The 22,915-nt window shown below is 33.3% G+C and overlaps 1 protein-coding gene across 3 annotated transcripts in view; it reads right to left on the bottom strand.

Annotated features, from left to right (window-relative positions):
* LOC143241941 (FERM domain-containing protein 4B-like) overlaps nt 1-20,210 on the bottom strand; it is a 48,596-nt gene extending 28,386 nt beyond the window's left edge. Inside the window, exons 1-2 of one of the 3 annotated variants that reach the window (XM_076485259.1) lie at nt 20,131-20,210; nt 19,399-19,935 (exon numbers count right to left, since the gene is read on the bottom strand). In XM_076485259.1, coding sequence (XP_076341374.1) covers nt 19,399-19,425 — 27 coding nt within the window. In that variant the 5' untranslated portion in view covers nt 19,426-19,935; nt 20,131-20,210. Of the gene's footprint in view, nt 1-14,303; nt 14,555-17,303; nt 18,827-19,398; nt 19,936-20,130 lie in introns of those variants that run through there. The other 2 variants (XM_076485256.1, XM_076485257.1) reach the window with 2 other exon arrangements.
* Between the last annotated feature and the right edge of the window lie 2,705 nt (nt 20,211-22,915).

Genomic DNA, 22,915 nt, shown 5'->3' with positions numbered 1-22,915 from the left:
TATGACACTACTTATGTCATACTAACAGTGTGTGTGACATTACTTATATCATACTAACTGTGTGTATGACACTACTTATATCATATTAACAGTGTGTATGACACTACTTATACCATACTAACAGTGCGTATGACACTACTTATACCATACTAACAGTGTGTATGACACTACTTATACCATACTAACAGTGTGTATGACACTACTTATACCATACTAACAGTGTGTATGACACTGCTTATACCATACTAACAGTGTGTATGACACTACTTATATCATACTAACAGTGTATGTGACATTACTTATACCATACTAACAGTGCGTATGACATTACTTATATCATACTAACAGTGTGTATGACATTACTTATATCATACTAACAGTGTGTATGACACTACTTATATCATACTAACAGTGTGTATGACATTACTTATACCATACTAACAGTGTGTGTGAGATTACTTATACCATACTAACAGTGTGTATGACACTGTTTATACCATACTAACAGTGTGTATGACACTACTTATATCATACTAACAGTGTGTGTGACATTAATTATACCATACTAAGAGTGGGTGTGACATTACTTATACCATACTAACAGTGTGTATGACATTACTTATATCATACTAACAGTGTGTGTGACATTACTTATATCATACTAACAGTGTGTATGACACTACTTATATCATACTAACAGTGTGTGTGACATTAATTATACCATACTAATAGTGGGTGTGACATTACTTATACCATACTAACAGTGTGTATGACATTACTTATATCATACTAACAGTGTGTGTGACATTACTTATATCATACTAACAGTGTGTATGACACTACTTATATCATACTAACAGTGTGTATGACACTATTTATATCATACTAACAGTGTGTGTGACATTACTTATACCATACTAACAGTGTGTATGACATTACTTATATCATACTAACAGTGTGTATGACACTACTTCTATCATACTAACAGTGTGTGTGACATTACTTATATTATACTAACAGTGTGTATTACACTACTTACACCATACTAATTGTGTGTGTGACACTATTTATATCATACTAATAGTGTGTATGACACTATTTATATCATACTAACAGTGTGTATGACACCACTTATATCATACTAACAGTGTGTATGACACTACTTATACCATACTAACAGTGTGTATGACACTACTTATATCATACTAACAGTGTGTGTGACATTACTTATATCATACTAAAAGTGTGTATGACACTACTTATATCATACTAACAGTGTGTGTGACATTACTTATACCATACTAACAGTGTGTATGACATTACTTATATCATACTAACAGTGTGTATGACACTACTTATATCATACTAACAGTGTGTGTGACATTACTTATATCATACTAACTGTGTGTATGACACTACTTATATCATATTAACAGTGTGTATGACACTACTTATACCATACTAACAGTGCGTATGACACTACTTATACCATACTAACAGTGTGTATGACACTATTTATACCATACTAACAGTGCGTATGACACTACTTATACCATACTAACAGTGCGTATGACACTACTTATACCATACTAACAGTGTGTGTGACATTACTTATATCATACTAACAGTGTGTATGACACTACTTATATCATACTAACAGTGTGTGTGACATTAATTATACCATACTAATAGTGGGTGTGACATTACTTATACCATACTAACAGTGTGTATGACATTACTTATATCATACTAACAGTGTGTGTGACATTACTTATATCATACTAACAGTGTGTATGACACTACTTATATCATACTAACAGTGTGTATGACACTATTTATATCATACTAACAGTGTGTATGACACTACTTCTATCATACTAACAGTGTGTGTGACATTACTTATATTATACTAACAGTGTGTATTACACTACTTACACCATACTAATTGTGTGTGTGACACTATTTATATCATACTAATAGTGTGTATGACACTATTTATATCATACTAACAGTGTGTATGACACTACTTATATCATACTAACAGTGTGTATGACACTACTTATACCATACTAACAGTGTGTATGACACTACTTATATCATACTAACAGTGTGTGTGACATTACTTATATCATACTAAAAGTGTGTATGACACTACTTATATCATACTAACAGTGTGTGTGACATTACTTATACCATACTAACAGTGTGTATGACATTACTTATATCATACTAACAGTGTGTATGACACTACTTATGTCATACTAACAGTGTGTGTGACATTACTTATATCATACTAACTGTGTGTATGACACTACTTATATCATATTAACAGTGTGTATGACATTACTTATACCATACTAACAGTGTGTATGACATTACTTATATCATACTAACAGTGTGTGTGACATTACTTATATCATACTAACAGTGTGTATGACACTACTTATATCATACTAACAGTGTGTATGACACTATTTATATCATACTAACAGTGTGTATGACACTACTTCTATCATACTAACAGTGTGTGTGACATTACTTATATTATACTAACAGTGTGTATTACACTACTTACACCATACTAATTGTGTGTGTGACACTATTTATATCATACTAATAGTGTGTATGACACTATTTATATCATACTAACAGTGTGTATGACACTACTTATATCATACTAACAGTGTGTATGACACTACTTATACCATACTAACAGTGTGTATGACACTACTTATATCATACTAACAGTGTGTGTGACATTACTTATATCATACTAAAAGTGTGTATGACACTACTTATATCATACTAACAGTGTGTGTGACATTACTTATACCATACTAACAGTGTGTATGACATTACTTATATCATACTAACAGTGTGTATGACACTACTTATGTCATACTAACAGTGTGTGTGACATTACTTATATCATACTAACTGTGTGTATGACACTACTTATATCATATTAACAGTGTGTATGACACTACTTATACCATACTAACAGTGCGTATGACACTACTTATACCATACTAACAGTGTGTATGACACTACTTATACCATACTAACAGTGCGTATGACACTACTTATACCATACTAACAGTGTGTATGACACTGCTTATACCATACTAACAGTGTGTATGACACTACTTATATCATACTAACAGTGTATGTGACATTACTTATACCATACTAACAGTGCTTATGACATTACTTATATCATACTAACAGTGTGTATGACATTACTTATATCATACTAACAGTGTGTATGACACTACTTATGTCATAGTAACAGTGTGTATGACATTACGTATACCATACTAACAGTGTGTGTGAGATTACTTATACCATACTAACAGTGTGTATGACACTATTTATACCATAATAACAGTGTGTATGACACTACTTATATCATACTAACAGTGTGTGTGACATTACTTATATTATACTAACAGTGTGTATTACACTACTTACACCATACTAATTGTGTGTGTGACACTATTTATATCATACTAATAGTGTGTATGACACTATTTATATCATACTAACAGTGTGTATGACACTACTTATATCATACTAACAGTGTGTATGACACTACTTATACCATACTAACAGTGTGTATGACACTACTTATATCATACTAACAGTGTGTGTGACATTACTTATATCATACTAAAAGTGTGTATGACACTACTTATATCATACTAACAGTGTGTGTGACATTACTTATACCATACTAACAGTGTGTATGACATTAGTTATATCATACTAACAGTGTGTATGACACTACTTATGTCATACTAACAGTGTGTGTGACATTACTTATATCATACTAACTGTGTGTATGACACTACTTATATCATATTAACAGTGTGTATGACACTACTTATACCATACTAACAGTGCGTATGACACTACTTATACCATACTAACAGTGTGTATGACACTACTTATACCATACTAACAGTGCGTATGACACTACTTATACCATACTAACAGTGTGTATGACACTGCTTATACCATACTAACAGTGTGTATGACACTACTTATATCATACTAACAGTGTATGTGACATTACTTATACCATACTAACAGTGCTTATGACATTACTTATATCATACTAACAGTGTGTATGACATTACTTATATCATACTAACAGTGTGTATGACACTACTTATGTCATAGTAACAGTGTGTATGACATTACGTATACCATACTAACAGTGTGTGTGAGATTACTTATACCATACTAACAGTGTGTATGACACTATTTATACCATAATAACAGTGTGTATGACACTACTTATATCATACTAACAGTGTGTGTGACATTACTTATATCATACTAACAGTGTGTGTGACATTACTTATATCATACTAACAGTGTGTGTGATACTACCTATACCATACTATGTGTATAACACTACCTATACCATCATTAGTTCAATCGATAACTCAGACAAATGTCACCCAAGATAAACCTACAAATAATCCTAAATGTTCCACTCTAAAATATACCTACAAAGAATCCTAAATGTCCCAACCTAAGATATACGAAATTGTTTCGCGTCGTGTTTTTTAACCTAAGATTGTGTCCTACGTAGCAATAGAATTAGAATATATTAACAGTAACTTTAAGATTACCTTTACCGCCATCACTCGTAAGACACTAGAACCACATAAAAACTTTAACTCGTGACATGAGAGACAAGACACTTTTCGTGACTGACTTGAGCACAACCAAGAACAACAGAAACTTGTTTTGTTTTAACATCAGAACACCGATCTGTTTAACATTTACTGTGTTGTAGAGAACTTATAACCGGTTAGTGTAATATTTACGGTGTTGTGTATAACTTATAAACGACCTGTTTATCATTTACTGTGTTGTAGAAAACTTATAACCGGTTAGTGTAATATTTACGGTGTTGTGTATAATTTATAACCGATCTGTTTAACATTTACTGAGTTGTAGAAAACTTATAACCGGTTAGTGTAATATTTACGGTGTTGTGTATAACTTATAAACGATCTGTTTAACATTTACTGTGTTGTAGAGAACTTATAACCGGTTAGTGTAATATTTACGGTGTTGTGTATAACTTATAAACGATCTGTTTAGCATTTACTGTGTTGTAGAGAACTTATAACCGGTTAGTGTAATATTTACGGTGTTGTGTATAACTTATAAACGATCTGTTTAACATTTACTGTGTTGTAGAGAACTTATAACCGGTTAGTGTAATATTTACGGTGTTGTGTATAACTTATAAACGATCTGTTTAGCATTTACTGTGTTGTAGAGAACTTATAACCGGTTAGTGTAATATTTACGGTGTTGTGTATAACTTATAAACGAGCTGTTTAACATTTACTGTGTTGTAGAGAATTTATAACCGGTTAGTGTAATATTTACGGTGTTGTGTATAACTTATAAACGATCTGTTTAACATTCTCTACTGTGTTGTAGAGAACTTATAACTGATCTGTTTAATATTTATTGTATTGTGTATAATTTATAACCGGTCTATTTAATATCTACTGTGTTGTGTATAACTTATAACTGGTCAGTTAAATTTTTATTGCGTTGTGTATAACTTATAAACTAGCTGTTGAATATTTATTGTGTTGTGTATAACAGTCAGAAAACGTCAAGTCTTTTATCTTTTGAATGACAATTTGGAGAAAGCTGTAGATGTTATAAGCATTTGAATCCCATTTTTGTAGACCCGATGGTCGAAGCTCTTGACTCACAACATTAGGTTTGCAAGTTCGAATCCCCGTCTTCAAGCATGCTTTCTTTATCAGCCGTGTTGGCGTTATAATATGACTGTCAATCCCATTATGCGTTGGAAAAGTTCAAGAGAAAGTGGTATTTACAGGCTACCTTCCCTGTTGTCTATCATTACTAAATTAGTTGCGGCTAGCACAGATAGCCTTTGGACAGCAGTGAGCGAAATAAAAAAGAAACACTTTCGATTTTCGATCCATTACATTTCAAAGCTTTTCAAATAACGTACATTCATCTCACTTTTCCATTAATGATAAGAAATTGAGTACATATCAAAATCACTTCAAAGAAATATATCATTCCGAAACGTTGTTCGCTCCTCAAGATAGTGCTTTCTCTACCCATACCAGCAGTTGTTTACATGTATAATATGTCATTCCGTTTATTCTCCACCATTATTTACAGTGATTATTATATTTTAATAGATAAACAATGCTGCTTTCGAAATTGCTACTTTGTGTTTTCAACGATACAGGAAAAGCGTTTCCTGGAAGACTGGTTTCAGTTTTGTTCTTCTAGTATTCTTGGAAGACGCCCTTGACATATGACGTATATCTCTGCGTAGCAATTCCCCACCGTAGGGATTTAACTGCGATAAAAAAAATTATAAAATCATTACTACATTCGGTAACCATTTATAGTATTTCAACATCAAACTGATTTACGTGAAACAAGTCTATTCAAGTCTCACAAACACTTTTCTCCAAGTTAGTGATCGGTACAAAACTGTTAACAAGCTATATTTTTCTTGCTTAGTGTGTATGTGTGTTGTTTTTTTTTAATTAATACTAGAACTGCCCGTGTTAGCTATTCAAAAGTATTCCTACATTACTGATACGTCACATTGCTTCTGGGTTCACGAATTTGCTTGCTGCAAGGATTCTAATCTTATATAGAATATTGTATCTCAGAACGGCTGGTATGGGTATTAACACTTTTATTGATAAAGATAGAACAACATTTCTACCTTCCTAGGTCATCTTCAGGTTAACAAAGTGAGAGTTTGCAACTGACCGTTGCTGGACACATGTCTTAGGGACGAGAGTATAAACGGGTACGGGACTGTAGGGGGCGTTTCAGTTGGATATTAGGTTATTAATTAGTACAGGTATAAATGTGTTCCTTCATACTAGTTTAATCTTGGTTTTAGTTGCTGTATAAGTAGGACTTTGATTTTGCGTTTCTTTATATTTGTTTCCCTACTTGATATCTTGATGTTTTTTTATGGTTATTTTGTTTTTATTTGATTTGCAGCGTTCAAAAACATATAAATTTTTTTTTGTGTGTCATTTGAATCTAATTTCCATTTTTCTACTTGTTTCTCCAATATAGAATTCGTGGCAGTTGTTACATTGTATTTTATAAATTATGTTGGTGTGGTGTTTGTCAGTATAGTTTTTTCATAGTATGGACTTTAGTTTTGAACCTGGTTGTTGAATAAATTTGGTATTAACTGGAATGTTTTGTTATAAGTTTTGTTTCCAAATGTTGGTTATTTGTTCGCTGATGTCATGAACATATGGTACACAGCAGTATAAGGTTTTGTAGTTTGTTGTATCTTGGGATTTGTTGTTGGTCAAGGTGTGTGTGTATAATTTTTTTCAAAGTTTTCTGAGGAAATTTGTTGATGAAGTTTTGTTTTATTTTGTTGATTTCATCATTAATTTTATCTGGTGAACATAGTTTTGTGGTTGTGTTTATTTGGTTTCTTAATATGTTGAGTTTTTGTTTTGTTTCATGTGCTGAATCCCAGGATATGTATAATCCAGTGTGGGTGATTTTTCTGTGGATTTCTGTTTTAAATTGTGTACCAGTTCTAGTGACCTTGAGGTTAAGAAATGCTATTTGGTTAGTTTTTTCCTGTTCACAGGTGAACTTAATGTTGGGTTGTATTGAGTTAACGTAACTGAATAAACTAAGTGTGTGTTGTGTAGATGTGAATCCAGCCATTGTATCATCAACATACCTGTACCAGTATAGTGTGGGTGTGAGGCTGAATTGATCGCTTGTGTCATATCTGTGTCATAAAAATGTTGGCTAGAACTGGTGACACGGGATTCCCCATACTTAGACCATTTATTTGTAGGTAGTTTTGGTCATTGAACATAAAGTTAGTTTTGGTGGTAGAGAATTCTATAATGGTTGTTAATTTGGTTGCTATGGATGTTTAACAATATAAAGTTGAATACTGTATATAGTTCTAAAGCTACCTTGCAGGCTTCAGTTGTTGGGACTTCTGTGAAGAGGGAGATTACATCAAAACTGGCTACTAAGGCTTTATGATTTAGTTGATTAAGAATAGATTTAAAGTTTCAAGAGTCTTTGAAAAAGAAGATGGCTGTTGTTACATATTTAGAGAATGCCCACGGTATATATTTACCGAGGTTGTAGTTGAATGATTCGTGCTGTTGTTAGATATTTAGAAAATGCCCACGGTATATATTTACCGAAGTTGTAGTTGAATGGTTCGTGCTGATGTTAGATATTTAGAGAATGCCCACGGTATATATTTACCGAGGTTGTAGTTGAATGATTCGTGCTGATGTTAGATATTCAGAAAATGCCCACGGTATATATTTACCGAGGTTGTAGTTGAATGATTCGTGCTGATGTTAGATATTTAGAAAATGCCCACGGTATATATTTACCGAGGTTGTAGTTGAATGATTCGTGCTGATGTTACATATTCAGAAAATGCCCACGGTATATATTTACCGAGGTTGTAGTTGAATGATTCGTGCTGATGTTAGATATTTAGAAAATGCCCACGGTATATATTTACCGAGGTTGTAGTTGAATGATTCGTGCTGATGTTAGATATTTAGAAAATGCCCACGGTATATATTTACCGAGGTTGTAGTTGAATGATTCGTGCTGATGTTAGATATTTAGAAAATGCCCACGGTATATATTTACCGAGGTTGTAGTTGAATGATTTGTGCTGATGTTAGATATTTAGAAAATGCCCACGGTATATATTTACCGAGGTTGTAGTTGAATGATTCGTGCTGATGTTAGATATTTAGAAAATGCCCACGGTATATATTTACCGAGGTTGTAGTTGAATGATTCGTGCTGATGTTAGATATTCAGAAAATGCCCACGGTATATATTTACCGAGGTTGTAGTTGAATGATTCGTGCTGATGTTAGATATTCAGAAAATGCCCACGGTATATATTTACCGAGGTTGTAGTTGAATGATTCGTGCTGATGTTAGATATTTAGAGAATGCCCACGGTATATATTTACCGAGGTTGTAGTTGAATGATTCGTGCTGATGTTAGATATTCAGAAAATGCCCACGGTATATATTTACCGAGGTTGTAGTTGAATGATTCGTGCTGATGTTAGATATTCAGAAAATGCCCACGGTATATATTTACCGAGGTTGTAGTTGAATGATTCGTGCTGATGTTAGATATTCAGAAAATGCCCACGGTATATATTTACCGAGGTTGTAGTTGAATGATTCGTGCTGATGTTAGATATTTAGAAAATGCCCACGGTATATATTTACCGAGGTTGTAGTTGAATGATTCGTGCTGATGTTAGATATTTAGAAAATGCCCACGGTATATATTTACCGAGGTTGTAGTTGAATGATTCGTGCTGATGTTAGATATTTAGAAAATGCCCACGGTATATATTTACCGAGGTTGTAGTTGAATGATTCGTGCTGATGTTAGATATTTAGAAAATGCCCACGGTATATATTTACCGAGGTTGTAGTTGAATGATTCGTGCTGATGTTAGATATTTAGAAAATGCCCACGGTATATATTTACCGAGGTTGTAGTTGAATGATTCGTGCTGATGTTAGATATTTAGAAAATGCCCACGGTATATATTTACCGAGGTTGTAGTTGAATGATTCGTGCTGATGTTAGATATTTAGAAAATGCCCACGGTATATATTTACCGAGGTTGTAGTTGAATGATTCGTGCTGATGTTAGATATTTAGAGAATGCCCACGGTATATATTTACCGAGGTTGTAGTTGAATGATTCGTGCTGATGTTAGATATTTAGAAAATGCCCACGGTATATATTTACCGAGGTTGTAGTTGAATGATTCGTGCTGATGTTAGATATTTAGAAAATGCCCACGGTATATATTTACCGAGGTTGTAGTTGAATGATTCGTGCTGATGTTAGATATTTAGAGAATGCCCACGGTATATATTTACCGAGGTTGTAGTTGAATGATTCGTGCTGATGTTAGATATTTAGAAAATGCCCACAGTATATATTTACCGAGGTTGTAGTTGAATGATTCGTAGGTCGACATTATGGGTCGTAGTGAACAGTCAGGTTTTTGGGTGTCGTATATTCGTGATGTGCGTGAGTCAGTGTTTCGTAGGTAAGAATAAATGTTGTCTGTTCGTTTGTTTGTTTTGGAATTTCGCACAAAGCTACTCGAGGGCTATCTGTGCTAGCCGTCCCTAATTTAGCAGTGTAAGACGAGAGGGAAGGCAGCTAGTCATCACCACCCACCGCCAACTCTTGGACTACTCTTTTACCAACGAAAAGTGTGATTGCCCGAAACATTATAACGACCCCACGGCTGGGAGGGCGAGCATGTTTAGCGCGACGCGGGCGCGAACCCGCGACCCTCGGATTACGAGTCGCGCGCCTTACGCGCTTGGCCATGCCGGGCCATGTTTTCTGAGACTGTGTTTTTTCATTTGTAGTTGTATTTTGTTTAATTGGTTTTCACGTGTTTGTGTTTGATTTGTGTTTAGTAGTTTAAGTTTGTTTGTACTTGACAATATGTTGTTCATTTATTGAATGTATTCATTTGTGTTCATTATAACTATGGCATTGCCTTTATCTGCTTTTAGAATTTTGATGTTGTTGTCTTGTTTAAAGTTGCTTATATAATTAATATCTTTTTGTGTGAGGTTCTTTTTTAGTTTTCTTTTCTGTGAAATTATGTTGATAGTTTGTGTGAAAAATATTTGAAAGGGTTGTTTAAGATACTGTTTTGAGGTGTTCCAAGGAATATTTTCAGTTCTACCTGGAAAGATAGGTTGTTGGTTGTCGGTGGAATTGCTGTTGAAGTTTTCTTTTTTCTGGTGGTTGTTGTCCAGCTGTTTTAATTTTCATTTTGGGTAGAGTATATAGCATATTGTGAATCGTGTTGTCTGTTAAAGTTGTCTCCAGTTTGAAAACCTGACACGCAGACAAAACTTAACATTCACTTTTGAAATACCTGAAGAACAAATATAAATATTACAAATAGAATATTCTACACGAAATTGTTAAGAATTACTTGAACTGTCATTCATATTACACAATGTGACCTAACTTAAATAATAACAACTTATATTTATTGTTGTATATTATTGATGAGTGACTCTTACCGTGACTGAAATGTTCAAGTTTCTTGATATAAATAGTTCAGAGTTTTGGATCTGAGTGAAACCGAGGGTGTAACACAATTAACTTTCAAAGTCCATCTTTTAAATTCACAGATTAACTTTAAACTTTTCAAGCCTCTAGGGACAGGTACTTTTGTTATATTAACTTAAATCTTTCAAGCCTCTAGGGGCAGGTACCTTTGTTATATTAACTTTAATGTTCCTTGTCTCTAGGAACAGGTACTATTGTTATATTAACTTGAACTTTTCTCATCTCTAGGGGCAGGTACTTTTGTTATAATAGCGTAAACTTTTCATGTCTGTAGGGGCGGGAACTTGTGTTATATTAACTTAAACGTTCCTTGTCTCTAGGGGCAGGTACTATTGTTATATTAACTTGAACTTTTCTCGTCTCTAGTGGCAGGTACTATTGTTATATTAACTTGAACTTTTCTCGTTTCTAGTGGCAGGTACTATTGTTATATTAACTTCAACTTTTCTCGTCTCTAGTGGCAGGTACTATTGTTATATTAACTTGAACTTTTCTCGTCTCTAATGACAGGTACTATTGTTTGCACGTACATAATTCACACAAAACAAGTGAAACATCAAACCCTTATTTAATATCTCTCTTATTATAGGTTAAGTTCCGTGTGCGTCGTAAATAAGTGATTTTATAAAAGTCGTTCACACAAACTGTTACTTGAAGTTATTAACTGAAAAAAAAAATCACTTTTGGGTGAAACAAATATTCAGGTTAAGATAAGCAGCCAATCTATTGTTAACTAGATCCCATCTAACCTGATAAGTACTTTAATATTATATGAATCGTTGGATAACATCTCCGACAAACAGTCTTTCAAAGAGAATACTAAATAAGCTTTCCAAGGAAAATTAGAAACAGTTTTTAGAAGAGAAAATAATAAAACGTCTTTCAAGAAAAATGTAAAAAAAATCAAAGGATAATACTAAAACATCAAACTAAAACATCAAACTAAATCTAAAACATCAAACTAAAACTAAAACATCAAACTAAAACTAAAACATCAAACTAAAACATCAAACTAAATCTAAAACATCAAACTAAAACTAAAACATCAAACTAAAACTAAAACATCAAACTAAATCTAAAATATCAAACTAAAACTAAAACATCAAAATAAAACTAAAACATCAAACTAAAACTTAAACATCAAACTAAAACTAAAACATCAAAAAAAACTAAAACATCAAACTAAAACATCAAAATAAAACTAAAACATCCAACTAAAACTAAAACATCAAACTAAATCTAAAACATCAAACTAAAACTAAAACATCAAACTAAAACTAAAACATCAAACTAAAACTAAAACATCAAAATAAAACTAAAACATCAAACTAAAACTAAAACATCAAACTAAAACTAAAACATCAAAATAAAACTAAAACATCAAACTAAAACTAAAACATCAAACTAAAACTAAAACATCAAAATAAAACTAAAACATCAAACTAAAACTAAAACATCAAACTAAAACTAAAACATCAAAATAAAACAAAAACATCAAACTAAAACAAAAACATCAAACTAAAACTAAAACATCAAACAAAAACATTAAACTAAAACTAAAACATCAAAATAAAACTAAAACATCAAACTAAAACTAAAACATAAAAAAAACATTAAACTAAAACAAAAACATTAAACTAAAACTAAAACATCAAACTAAAACTAAAACATCAAAATAAAACTAAAACATCAAACTAAAACTAAAACATCAAAATAAAACTAAAACATCAAAATAAAACTAAAACATCAAACTAAAACTAAAACATCAAACTAAAACATCAAACAAAAACATTAAACTAAAACTAAAACATCAAACAAAAACATTAAACTAAAACTAAAACATCAAACTAAAACTAAAACATAAAAACACATTAAACTAAAACTAAAACATCAAACTAAAACTAAAACATAAAAAAACACATTAAACTAAAACTAAAACATCAAACTAAAACGACCTTCGATAAAAAAATATAAAATTAGGTGTCACAGAGCGGACTAAATGTGTCTTACAAATAAAACTAATAATGCACGTTCACAAACGTACCTCCACACATCTCGGGCATACCCAGGGTAAAACAAGGTTCCATAAGAAAGTATGTTTTCTTTTTCGCTAATGTAGGTCATGAAAACCAAGTTTCTACATGAGCCAAAATGGTTTTCTTGGAATATCTTTATTGTTACAGAAATGTTTTGTTTATTGTCACTTAAGTATGCTGTATATTATTTTAAACTGTTACTAATTATTGTTAAAGTGTCTTGTTTACGGTTATGGAAGCGTTTGTTGTTATTAAAACGTACTGTATATTATTTCAATGTTTTATTATTGTTAAAGTGTCTTGTTTAATATTGTGAGAATGTGTTGTTTATTGTTACTGAAACGTACTCAGTGTTATATAAATATGTTTAGTGTTATGGGTGTGTTTGTTGTATATTAATTAAATGCGTTATTTATTATTGTTGACGTGTGTTGAGTGTTGTGGTGTCAGTACAAATGAGTTTTCATTTAACGTGGGTTAAACAGCAGGTAAGTTTTGTGTTTAAATAGTTATATGACAGACATCAAACAACGTGACAATATACCTTACACACTTGCCTAACGTTCTGAAATTGTATTTTACTTATGTGAACTACGTGTGTATGCTAAATTAACTGTATTTTACTTATGTGAACTACATGTGTATGCTAAATTAACTGTATTTTACTTATGTGAACTACGTGTGTAATGCTAAATTAACTGTATTTTACTTATGTGAACCACGTGTGTATGCTAAATTAACTGTATTTTACTTATGTGAACTACGTGTGTATGCTAAATTAACTGTATTTTACTTATGTGAACCACGTGTGTATGCTAAATTAACTGTATTTTACTTATGTGAACTACGTGTGTATGCTAAATTAACTGGTATCGCATCGTGAGTGTAACATAGGAAGAGGCGTATAAACCAGTAACCTCACCCACCCTCCACAAATTCACGATATATCACTCAATGGAGACATGCCTAAAATAATATTGGTAAACTAGAAAACTTCAAAAGAACGTTAAGAATTTTCTAGAAATCTTGGCGTTAATTCATAACGGCAAGAAAGAAAGTCACTTACATTGTATCCTTTAGAGCGTTGAAGAGTCATTTTGAAACAGGCTATGGATGCAGCATTACAATGTCTTATCTAAACTTCAATAAACCAAGTCCGCGTCAGCTCTCCTGTAAACTGAGGTATTAGCAGGTATGGACTACGCACGAAAGACCTAGGCCTACTTTCCTCAGCATTCAAGAACGTGCATGATGTCAGTTCAGGGACACGAAAGTAAGTCTGTATTAGTGGCCAACCTACATTCAACAATCGGGTGGTATAACTGACGAGGACATTCCCGAGAGATTTCCATTAATCTGAGATAACCTGGTTGAATTTTGTTGTACGTTTTTTATGTTAAAATACATAAAATTGAATTATAACGTGTGAAAATGATATAGTAATGTTTAAATAACCTTTCAAACAAATGGGGAAGTGGACAAGATGTTTAATTTCGATACATACTAAATGTACTACTAATGATAAGAATCAGTTAACGCTGGCAGAGGTGATTACGTTACTATTATGACTCGTATAAGTCTCTCTACTTCAAAGCTAACACCTGTTATGTTCACTAACTAAGATTGTATACCTCCATTGCAATAATAAAAACGTGGTAAGATTGGTACTTAGAGTAAGAATGGTTCAGATGTGCAATCCAAATTAAAATCTCAAAAAGAATTTTACTTTAAACAAACTGCTGAATAGCAAACAAACAAATCAACAAGCCACCAAATCACTTGAGAAAGTGGGTATAATAAGGAAAAATATTTCACAAAAGTAGAAATTTGTTAGTCTACCTGACTGACTGACTAATGCTGTTAGAAAGAAATAACTTTCTCCTTCACCTTCTGCAAAACTAAATGGACGTGAGTGAATTGCGCTACCTTGCCTAAAAGCGTTTATCTTATAACCTTGGTAATAACACTAACCATTTTGCAACACTAACGATACACTAGTAGCCATACTCTATGATTACGAGCACGCTTTGTGAGTTACCAAGTAACAACTCGCCTTATTTTTACGTACAGATGTAAGATTGCTTATTTAAAATTGTTATGCGATCAGCCTGAAACTGTACTAGCTAGATGAAAAACGTAGACTACATAGATTCTCTAGATCTTCGTTCTATATATGATCTAACCTTTGAAAGCAAAGTTTTTAGTTCTGTACATTTGACTCGAGGTTTCTGTGTTGTTCTACTATAGCACTTGATGCCTAAGACATGAATCTCCCATGTAAGAATGAATGCTACTACAGGCCAAGTCTGACGTTAATGTGTTCTACTGAACATTAAATGTATTAAAATGTTAAAGTTGTGTTCGCCAACAGTCAATTAAAGGTTTTCACTTATACTTCTTAATAGTATAAATATATACAGTAGATGTCTGTGACTTGTTGGCGATAAATTCAACAATGAATGAGCAGCATGCACTGCACTTGTTTTCAAACTAATATATATATGTACATATATATTTGCAATTAGTTTAAAGTATGTAAAACAAATTATTTACACTATAATGATCATAAATACTATGTGGCTGTCTTCTTGTTGCCAACGTCCACTTAGGCCTATTCAACTATTTTAGAAATTTTAGTCGACAAGCCAAACTATCTTTCCCGTTTCTATCGCAGTAGTATTTTACACATAATTCACTTACAATTTTTTACGCGGTGTCACCGTCGTAACTTCCTGCTCTTCCAAAAATCGTTTGTTCTGCTTTCTTGAAAATATTCGCTGTTCCTTTTGTTCACTCAAACTGATTTAATTACTTTAGAATTATGTTTGAACGGAATAAATTCTTCCTCTTTTCTACTATTAGTCTTCCTCTAACATATTAAAATTTAGGCCTATCAAAGTTAACTTCACACTGAACTTTTTCTTGACTTTACCCTTTCGTGCTCTTGTTTTTTTCTGTGTGCTGTTTCAACTCATCTTACTCTATTTATATGTTTATTACTAAATTGTCAGCTCACTATATTCTCGGCATCAATGAGTTACAAACACATCTTCCAAAAATCATCTGCATTTAACTATCTTGTTACATAAATTCTCTCCAAAAATCGTAGAAAAAATTATATGCACACCTAGACCAACAACAAATCCCAGATACAACAAACTACAAAATCTTATACTGCTGTATACCATATGTTCATGACATCAGCGAAAAAATAACCAACATTTGGAAAAACTTATAACAAAACACAACATTCCAGTAAAAAACCAAATTTATTCAACAACCAGGTACAAAACTAAAGTCCATACTGTGCAAAATTTACACAGACAAACACAACACCAACGTAAGTTATAAAATACAATGTAACAACTTTTACGACTTCTGTAGCAGAGAAACAAACAGAAAATGGAAACTCGATTAAAGAACACAAAAAAAAACACCTTCACACGTTTTTGAACACTGCAAATCAAATAAACACAACATAACCATATAAAACACCCAGATATTAAGTAGGGAGACAAATATAAACAAACGCAAAATTATACAAGCCTTACTTATACAGCAACTAAAACCAAAATTGAACCAATATAAAGGAAAATCTTTATACCTATACTAATGAATAACCTAACATCTAACTGCAACGCCCTCTACAATCCCGTGCCCGTTTATACTCTTGTCCCTAAGACATGGGTCCGGCAACGATCACTTGCAAACTGTCTCTTTGTTAACCTGAAGATGATCTAGGAAGGTCGAAATGTTGTTCTATCTTTATCAATAAAAGTGTTAATACCAATACCAGCCGTTCTGATATACAAAAACACTCTTTTATATGACGACAAATGTTAAAAATAGATACGTAAAAAATATTGACAGAGATGGTGTGAGTGAACCTACGATCTAAAACGTTCGAGAACCACTAATCTAAAATATATAAGTCACCTCTTCAGAAAATGTTTCTAATTCGTATTTTATGAAATAACGAACAGGTCTTGACTGTTGTATCCCGAAATTTAGTTCATTTCACATTCTCAATTAACATATTTTAAAAGTAATTAAACACAGCACTTACCGTTAGCTTCTTAATAACATCCTGATAGAGACTGTCAGACGTCATATCCTCCCAGGCCATGTCAGTCCCGACTTTTTATGAAAGATAATACAACACACTAGTAGTCCACTAGAGTTTCGTGATTATAGCAAGTTACCTTAGCAATACTTAAGTGCTAGATATGCCATCACATTCTAAGATGAATCTTCGTCTTTGATTATGAAGCCATGAACTATTGGTCTGAGAAATGAAAGAAACCACAAAGAATTACATACTCGACTGGTCGTATTTTCTACCGAATGTGTAGGTACAATGCAAGTTTACTGACTCTTAAAACCCGCGAGTGGACAGTACAAACTCGGGTCTTGTTTCTTTCTGTAATCGTTTTGTTGACCTTGTTATAACACATACAGTCATAGCAACAGTAATCTAGAAATATAACGTTGATTTTAGTAACACAATCTGAGCTCTGTCGGCCCGCGATAAAGGATCTATTGTATAATTCCAACAGCAGTGAGAATGTCCTAAGAATCGGGTAAGAATAGTTCACATGAAATGTTGTTCTCTGGGTTCCTGCCAATTAGGGTTAACAGAAACATGGACAGGCCAGTCTGCTATGAATGCGGCGGGTTAAATGAAGTAATCAAAATAGCACGTACATATGTATGTTTGTATGTGACGCTTAAGGCAATTCCTAGTCCACCTACACATGGGCCAATCCACCAACATGGTCGGAGGCTGATATGATGCTTTAAGGGTTCAGGACAGCACTGGGGAGTTGGAGCTAATTCGTCCTCCCACGGTTATACATCACATTACACATAATAAAGATTATTTAAGGTCAAGGTCATTAATGTAGCCGTACAAATCTGGTCATTTTGGTCTTTCAGGTACTATTCAATATTCCTCAACACATCATTCAGCAGAAATTAAACCAACGGTCGAAGTTAATGTTTCAGTATTTTAAAATGAACGCCTTCCACTTCATCCTTTCTTACTTAAAACTGAGAAAACTTCACTTGAGAAACTTGGTCTCCATCTACACCTAGAATTATTAACGTTCAATTTGTTAGACTATGTTATGAGTTCAGTTGTTGTTAACGGAGGAAATGCCCTTAATAAGTTAAGGGTTTTTGTGGCGAACTGGTAACACACTCCGAGTAAACGCGCGATTATTACTTTTAAAAAGTACGCGAATTTCTACGCAGAAACTTGATGGTGACAAAGACATAAACTAAAAGTATATTTCCAGAGTAAACTGTGTATGTGTGGGTGTGACAAACTTGTTAAGAACTGGTTACAGGTGTTGTTTACACTCTGTAATGTTTTTTTTTCTTCGAACATAATTTATGGGCGTAAATAATAATTCATATCATTAACTGAACAAAGCGAGAAGACAGACTATCTAAGTCGTGGTTCAAGAAATTTGACAGCAGTTAGAAGATATTAACACATTCATAATCTGTTAAGATATTGTGTTGAATGACTAAAATTAACACATTCAGGATCTGTCAAGATATTGTGTTGAATGACTAAAATTAACACATTCAGTATCTGTCAAGATATTGTATTGAATGACTAAAATTAACACATTCAATATCTGTCAAGATATTGTGTTGATTACTAAAATTAACACATTCAGGATCTCTCAAGATAATGTGTTGATTACCAAAATTAACACATTCAATATCTGTTAAGATATTGTGTTGATTACTAAAATTAACACATTCAATATCTGTCAAGATACTGTGTTGATTACTAAAATTAACACATTCAATATCTGTCAAGATACTGTGTTGATTACTAAAATTACTGGGAAATGTTTTTTTTCCCTCTCTGGTGTCTAAGATTATAGTTTAAAAATCAAACTTTATGAAAGTAGTAAATCTCACCTTGTTACCTAAAAAAAAGTTTGCTTAGTGCAAAGATGTACAGTGAGCAATCTTGTCTGTGATATACGTAGGGATCGAAGTCTGAATTTTAGCATTATATCCTTTTTAAGACACAAATTAATATTATAAATTATTTTAAACACCATGTAATCATTATATCAAAAAGAAAACAATATATCTATAGGATTTTTTAATACGTCTTTTACAAATATACAAAATTTTACCCTTATTTTTGTAAAGATCCATGTCATTCGGTGATATGACGAGTCTCTACCGTGTAGGTATTGCTACAGAAGTTAATATCACATTTGTACAGTTATCACATGGCTTTGATAATTCAACAAAGAACACGAGATGGTGCGACCTGGATTACATTTATGAAGCAAGTGACGTCGGACTTTTTAATCTCTCAACAAAGTAATAATTCGCGAAAATCAAATGATTTGAACGTGTTACATCGGGAGACAGAAAGCACCTGGTAAAATATGTCAGAAAACCTGTAGTGACGCTACATATTTTTATGACCGTTACGACAGAGAGCCAGAATACAGTTTAAAGACGAATCTTGTGAGGACATGCCATTTCCCGCCGAAATCTCAAACTTCCGCTCGCTGTATACACGGTAAAACAATCGAATCCACTGAATCACGTGGGTCAACCAACGTTCATGAGAACACCTGCGGCTAAACACCATCATTGTATGTCCAAGAAGGAAGAACAAACAGGAACACATCTGGAAACCCCGAGGTCAAATTGTTGTACTGCAAATAAAAAATTATAACATTAAGAACAAAATGGATCAACAAGCATTTCCGTATAAATAGAATGAAACGAGCATGCGCCATCTAGTAGGTAATGAATGAACTAAATTAAATATTGCAAACACGTTTTTGTCTAACAACTTAATAATAAGGCACATCAAACTGGTTTATTGTTGACATGACAAAAATAATTACACATGAATATGAAAGTAACTTCTAATCAGTGCCGAGACTGTTATACTGTACTTAAAAGTAATTAAGGTTTTAAATCTAACACGCCCCAACGAGACTTGTTAGACAATTAGGGCCGTATGTTTCTCTTCAGCTGCACAGAATAAATTTAGATTTTAATTCTACTATGGAGTGAGAAATATTATAAACTGCACGACTGGTATGGTACATACCGATTTAATACGGAGATTTCCTGGTCTTAAGTAGAGTTGTTAAGCGGGTTTTGACAACCATGAAGAATGTTTCTATTAGGCTTAGTGTCAGTGTTGTAACGTTGTTATTTCGGTTCTTTTTTAAATTATTGGGTGAAATTAGGGCGAAACCAAGTATATGTAACGATAATCGATTACTTTATATATTTTGTAGGCGAAAATTCATAAATACGTTTTGGGTTTCAAATTCAATAATTTATAATACATCAATAAGAAATTGCAACGACTAAAGTAAAACCTATTGATAATTCAATAGCTAATCATTAGAGAAACTAAATATAATTGATAACCAACTCTAAACTATATATTATACTGAATGGCAGGAACTCTACCAACCGAGAAACTTACTCACTGCTTCACTTATTCTCGTATTTATGACTAATGTTTCACTTCTAGGTATTCGTTTGTTTGTTTTTTGTTTTTTGGAATTTCGCACAAAGCTGCACGAGGGTTATCTGTGCTAGCCGTCCCTAATTTAGTAATGTGAAATTAGAGGGAAGGCAGCTAGTCATCACCACCCACCGCCAACTCTTGGGCTACTCTTTTACCAACGAATAGTGGGATTATAACGCCCCCACGGCTGAAAGGGCGAGCATGTTTGGTGCGACGGGGATGCGAACCCGCGACCCTCAGGTTACGAGTCGCACGCCTTAACACGCCGGGCCTCTCGGTATTCATCACTATATTCTTGTAACGTTATATAGAATATCATAAGTATTCTGTTAGTACTTTTATGAAGTTTTCAGTCTCTGGTTAACATTTAACTTGATGCATTGAAACTATAGTATACAATGAAAGACATTTTTCTAGACAGGTGTGAGAACGTGGACTTAAATCTCGAAATTATGAAAATATTTAGAACTTGTATAACCACCATTTTGCATCAACAAATAGTGACTCAAATTCCTTCACTCGTAGCTATTGAGCAACATTTTACTGAAGTTTGAATTATTGTCTTTTTTTTTTACAGAATCTTTTTTGTTTGTTTGTTTTTTGAGTTTCGCGCAAAACTACTCGACGGCTATCTGCGCTAGCCGTCGCTAATTTTATAGTGTAACACTAGAGGGAAGGCAGCTAGTCATCACAACCCACCGCCAACGTTGACACTAATGTTTTAACAGAAACTGATTTAAAACCTGTAACAGAATCTCAAGATGGTAACAGTGTGAGAGATTCAGAAGATGAACAAAATGGAAAAGATAGTGAGGAAATAGAAATTCCTACTTCATCGCTAGTGGGAAGTTATATTAACACTATCAAATTGTATGCAAAAATGAAGGGGAATTGGCCCTTACATTATAACGCCTCAACAGCTGAAAGGGTGAGCATGTTTGCTGTGGCGGGAATTCGAATCCGCGACTCTAGAAGCGAGTGCCTTAACGACCTAGTTATGCTGAGCCTTATGGAATCTGAAATGTTCTAATTATCACATATTTAGAACAGTAAAACCCCACATCAAGATACAGAAAGATGTAACATATGTGTACAATTAGTTACTAATAGTGAATATTAAACGTAAGTTTGTTAGCTGAATTAACTTCTAACTAGAGATGATTGAATATTTTCATCATGTCTCAATTTACGTCGCAGCTAGTGTCATCTTTATTTTCTCTCTCTCTACTGAGCGAAATAAGTTAAAATTAAAAAATTAGTCTATTTGGTTGTTTATTATTATTAATACTGTTATTTTTATTATTATTACTATTATTTTAAATATTTACTGCACTTCTCTTAAATAATACTATGACCAGACACTTTCCATACACACACCTAAAAATGATTCAAATCATAAACCTGGTTTACTGATGCTAATTACGGTCATTACGTTATAAGTTATGTATGCTTCACTAAGTTTGTGATACCAATAACGTTACAGTGTCTGTCTGTCTCATTGAACTTGTAGGTGTACTGGCAGACAAGTGTGTCGAGCTTCACTAAGTTTGTGACACCAATAACGTTACAGTGTCTGTCTGTCTCATTGAACTTGTAGGTGTACTGGCTGACAAGTGTGTCGAGCTTCACTAAGTTTGTGACACCAATAACGTTACAGTGTATGTCTGTCTCATTGAACTTGTAGGTGTACTGGCAGACAAGTGTGTCGAGCTTCACTAAGTTTGTGATACCAATAACGTTACAGTGTATGTCTGTCTCATTGAACTTGTAGGTGTACTAGCAGACAAGTGTGTCGAGCTTCACTAAGTTTGTGATACCAATAACGTTACAGTGTATGTCTGTCTCATTGAACTTGTAGGTGTACTGGCAGACAAGTGTGTCGAGCTTCACTAAGTTTGTGATACCAATAACGTTACAGTGTATGTCTGTCTCATTGAACTTGTAGGTGTACTGGCAGACAAGTGTGTCGAGCTTCACTAAGTTTGTGACACCAATAACGTTACAGTGTATGTCTGTCTCATTGAACTTGTAGGTGTACTGGCAGACAAGTGTGTCGAGCTTCACTAAGTTTGTGATACCAATAACGTTACAGTGTATGTCTGTCTCATTGAACTTGTAGGTGTACTGGCTGACAAGTGTGTCGA

Source organism: Tachypleus tridentatus, unplaced genomic scaffold (genome assembly GCF_004210375.1).
Source record: "Tachypleus tridentatus isolate NWPU-2018 unplaced genomic scaffold, ASM421037v1 Hic_cluster_1, whole genome shotgun sequence".
Lineage (NCBI taxonomy): Eukaryota > Metazoa > Arthropoda > Merostomata > Xiphosura > Limulidae > Tachypleus > Tachypleus tridentatus.
The sequence above is the reverse complement of the archived record's forward strand: the minus strand, read 5'-3'. Positions and strand labels throughout refer to the sequence as shown.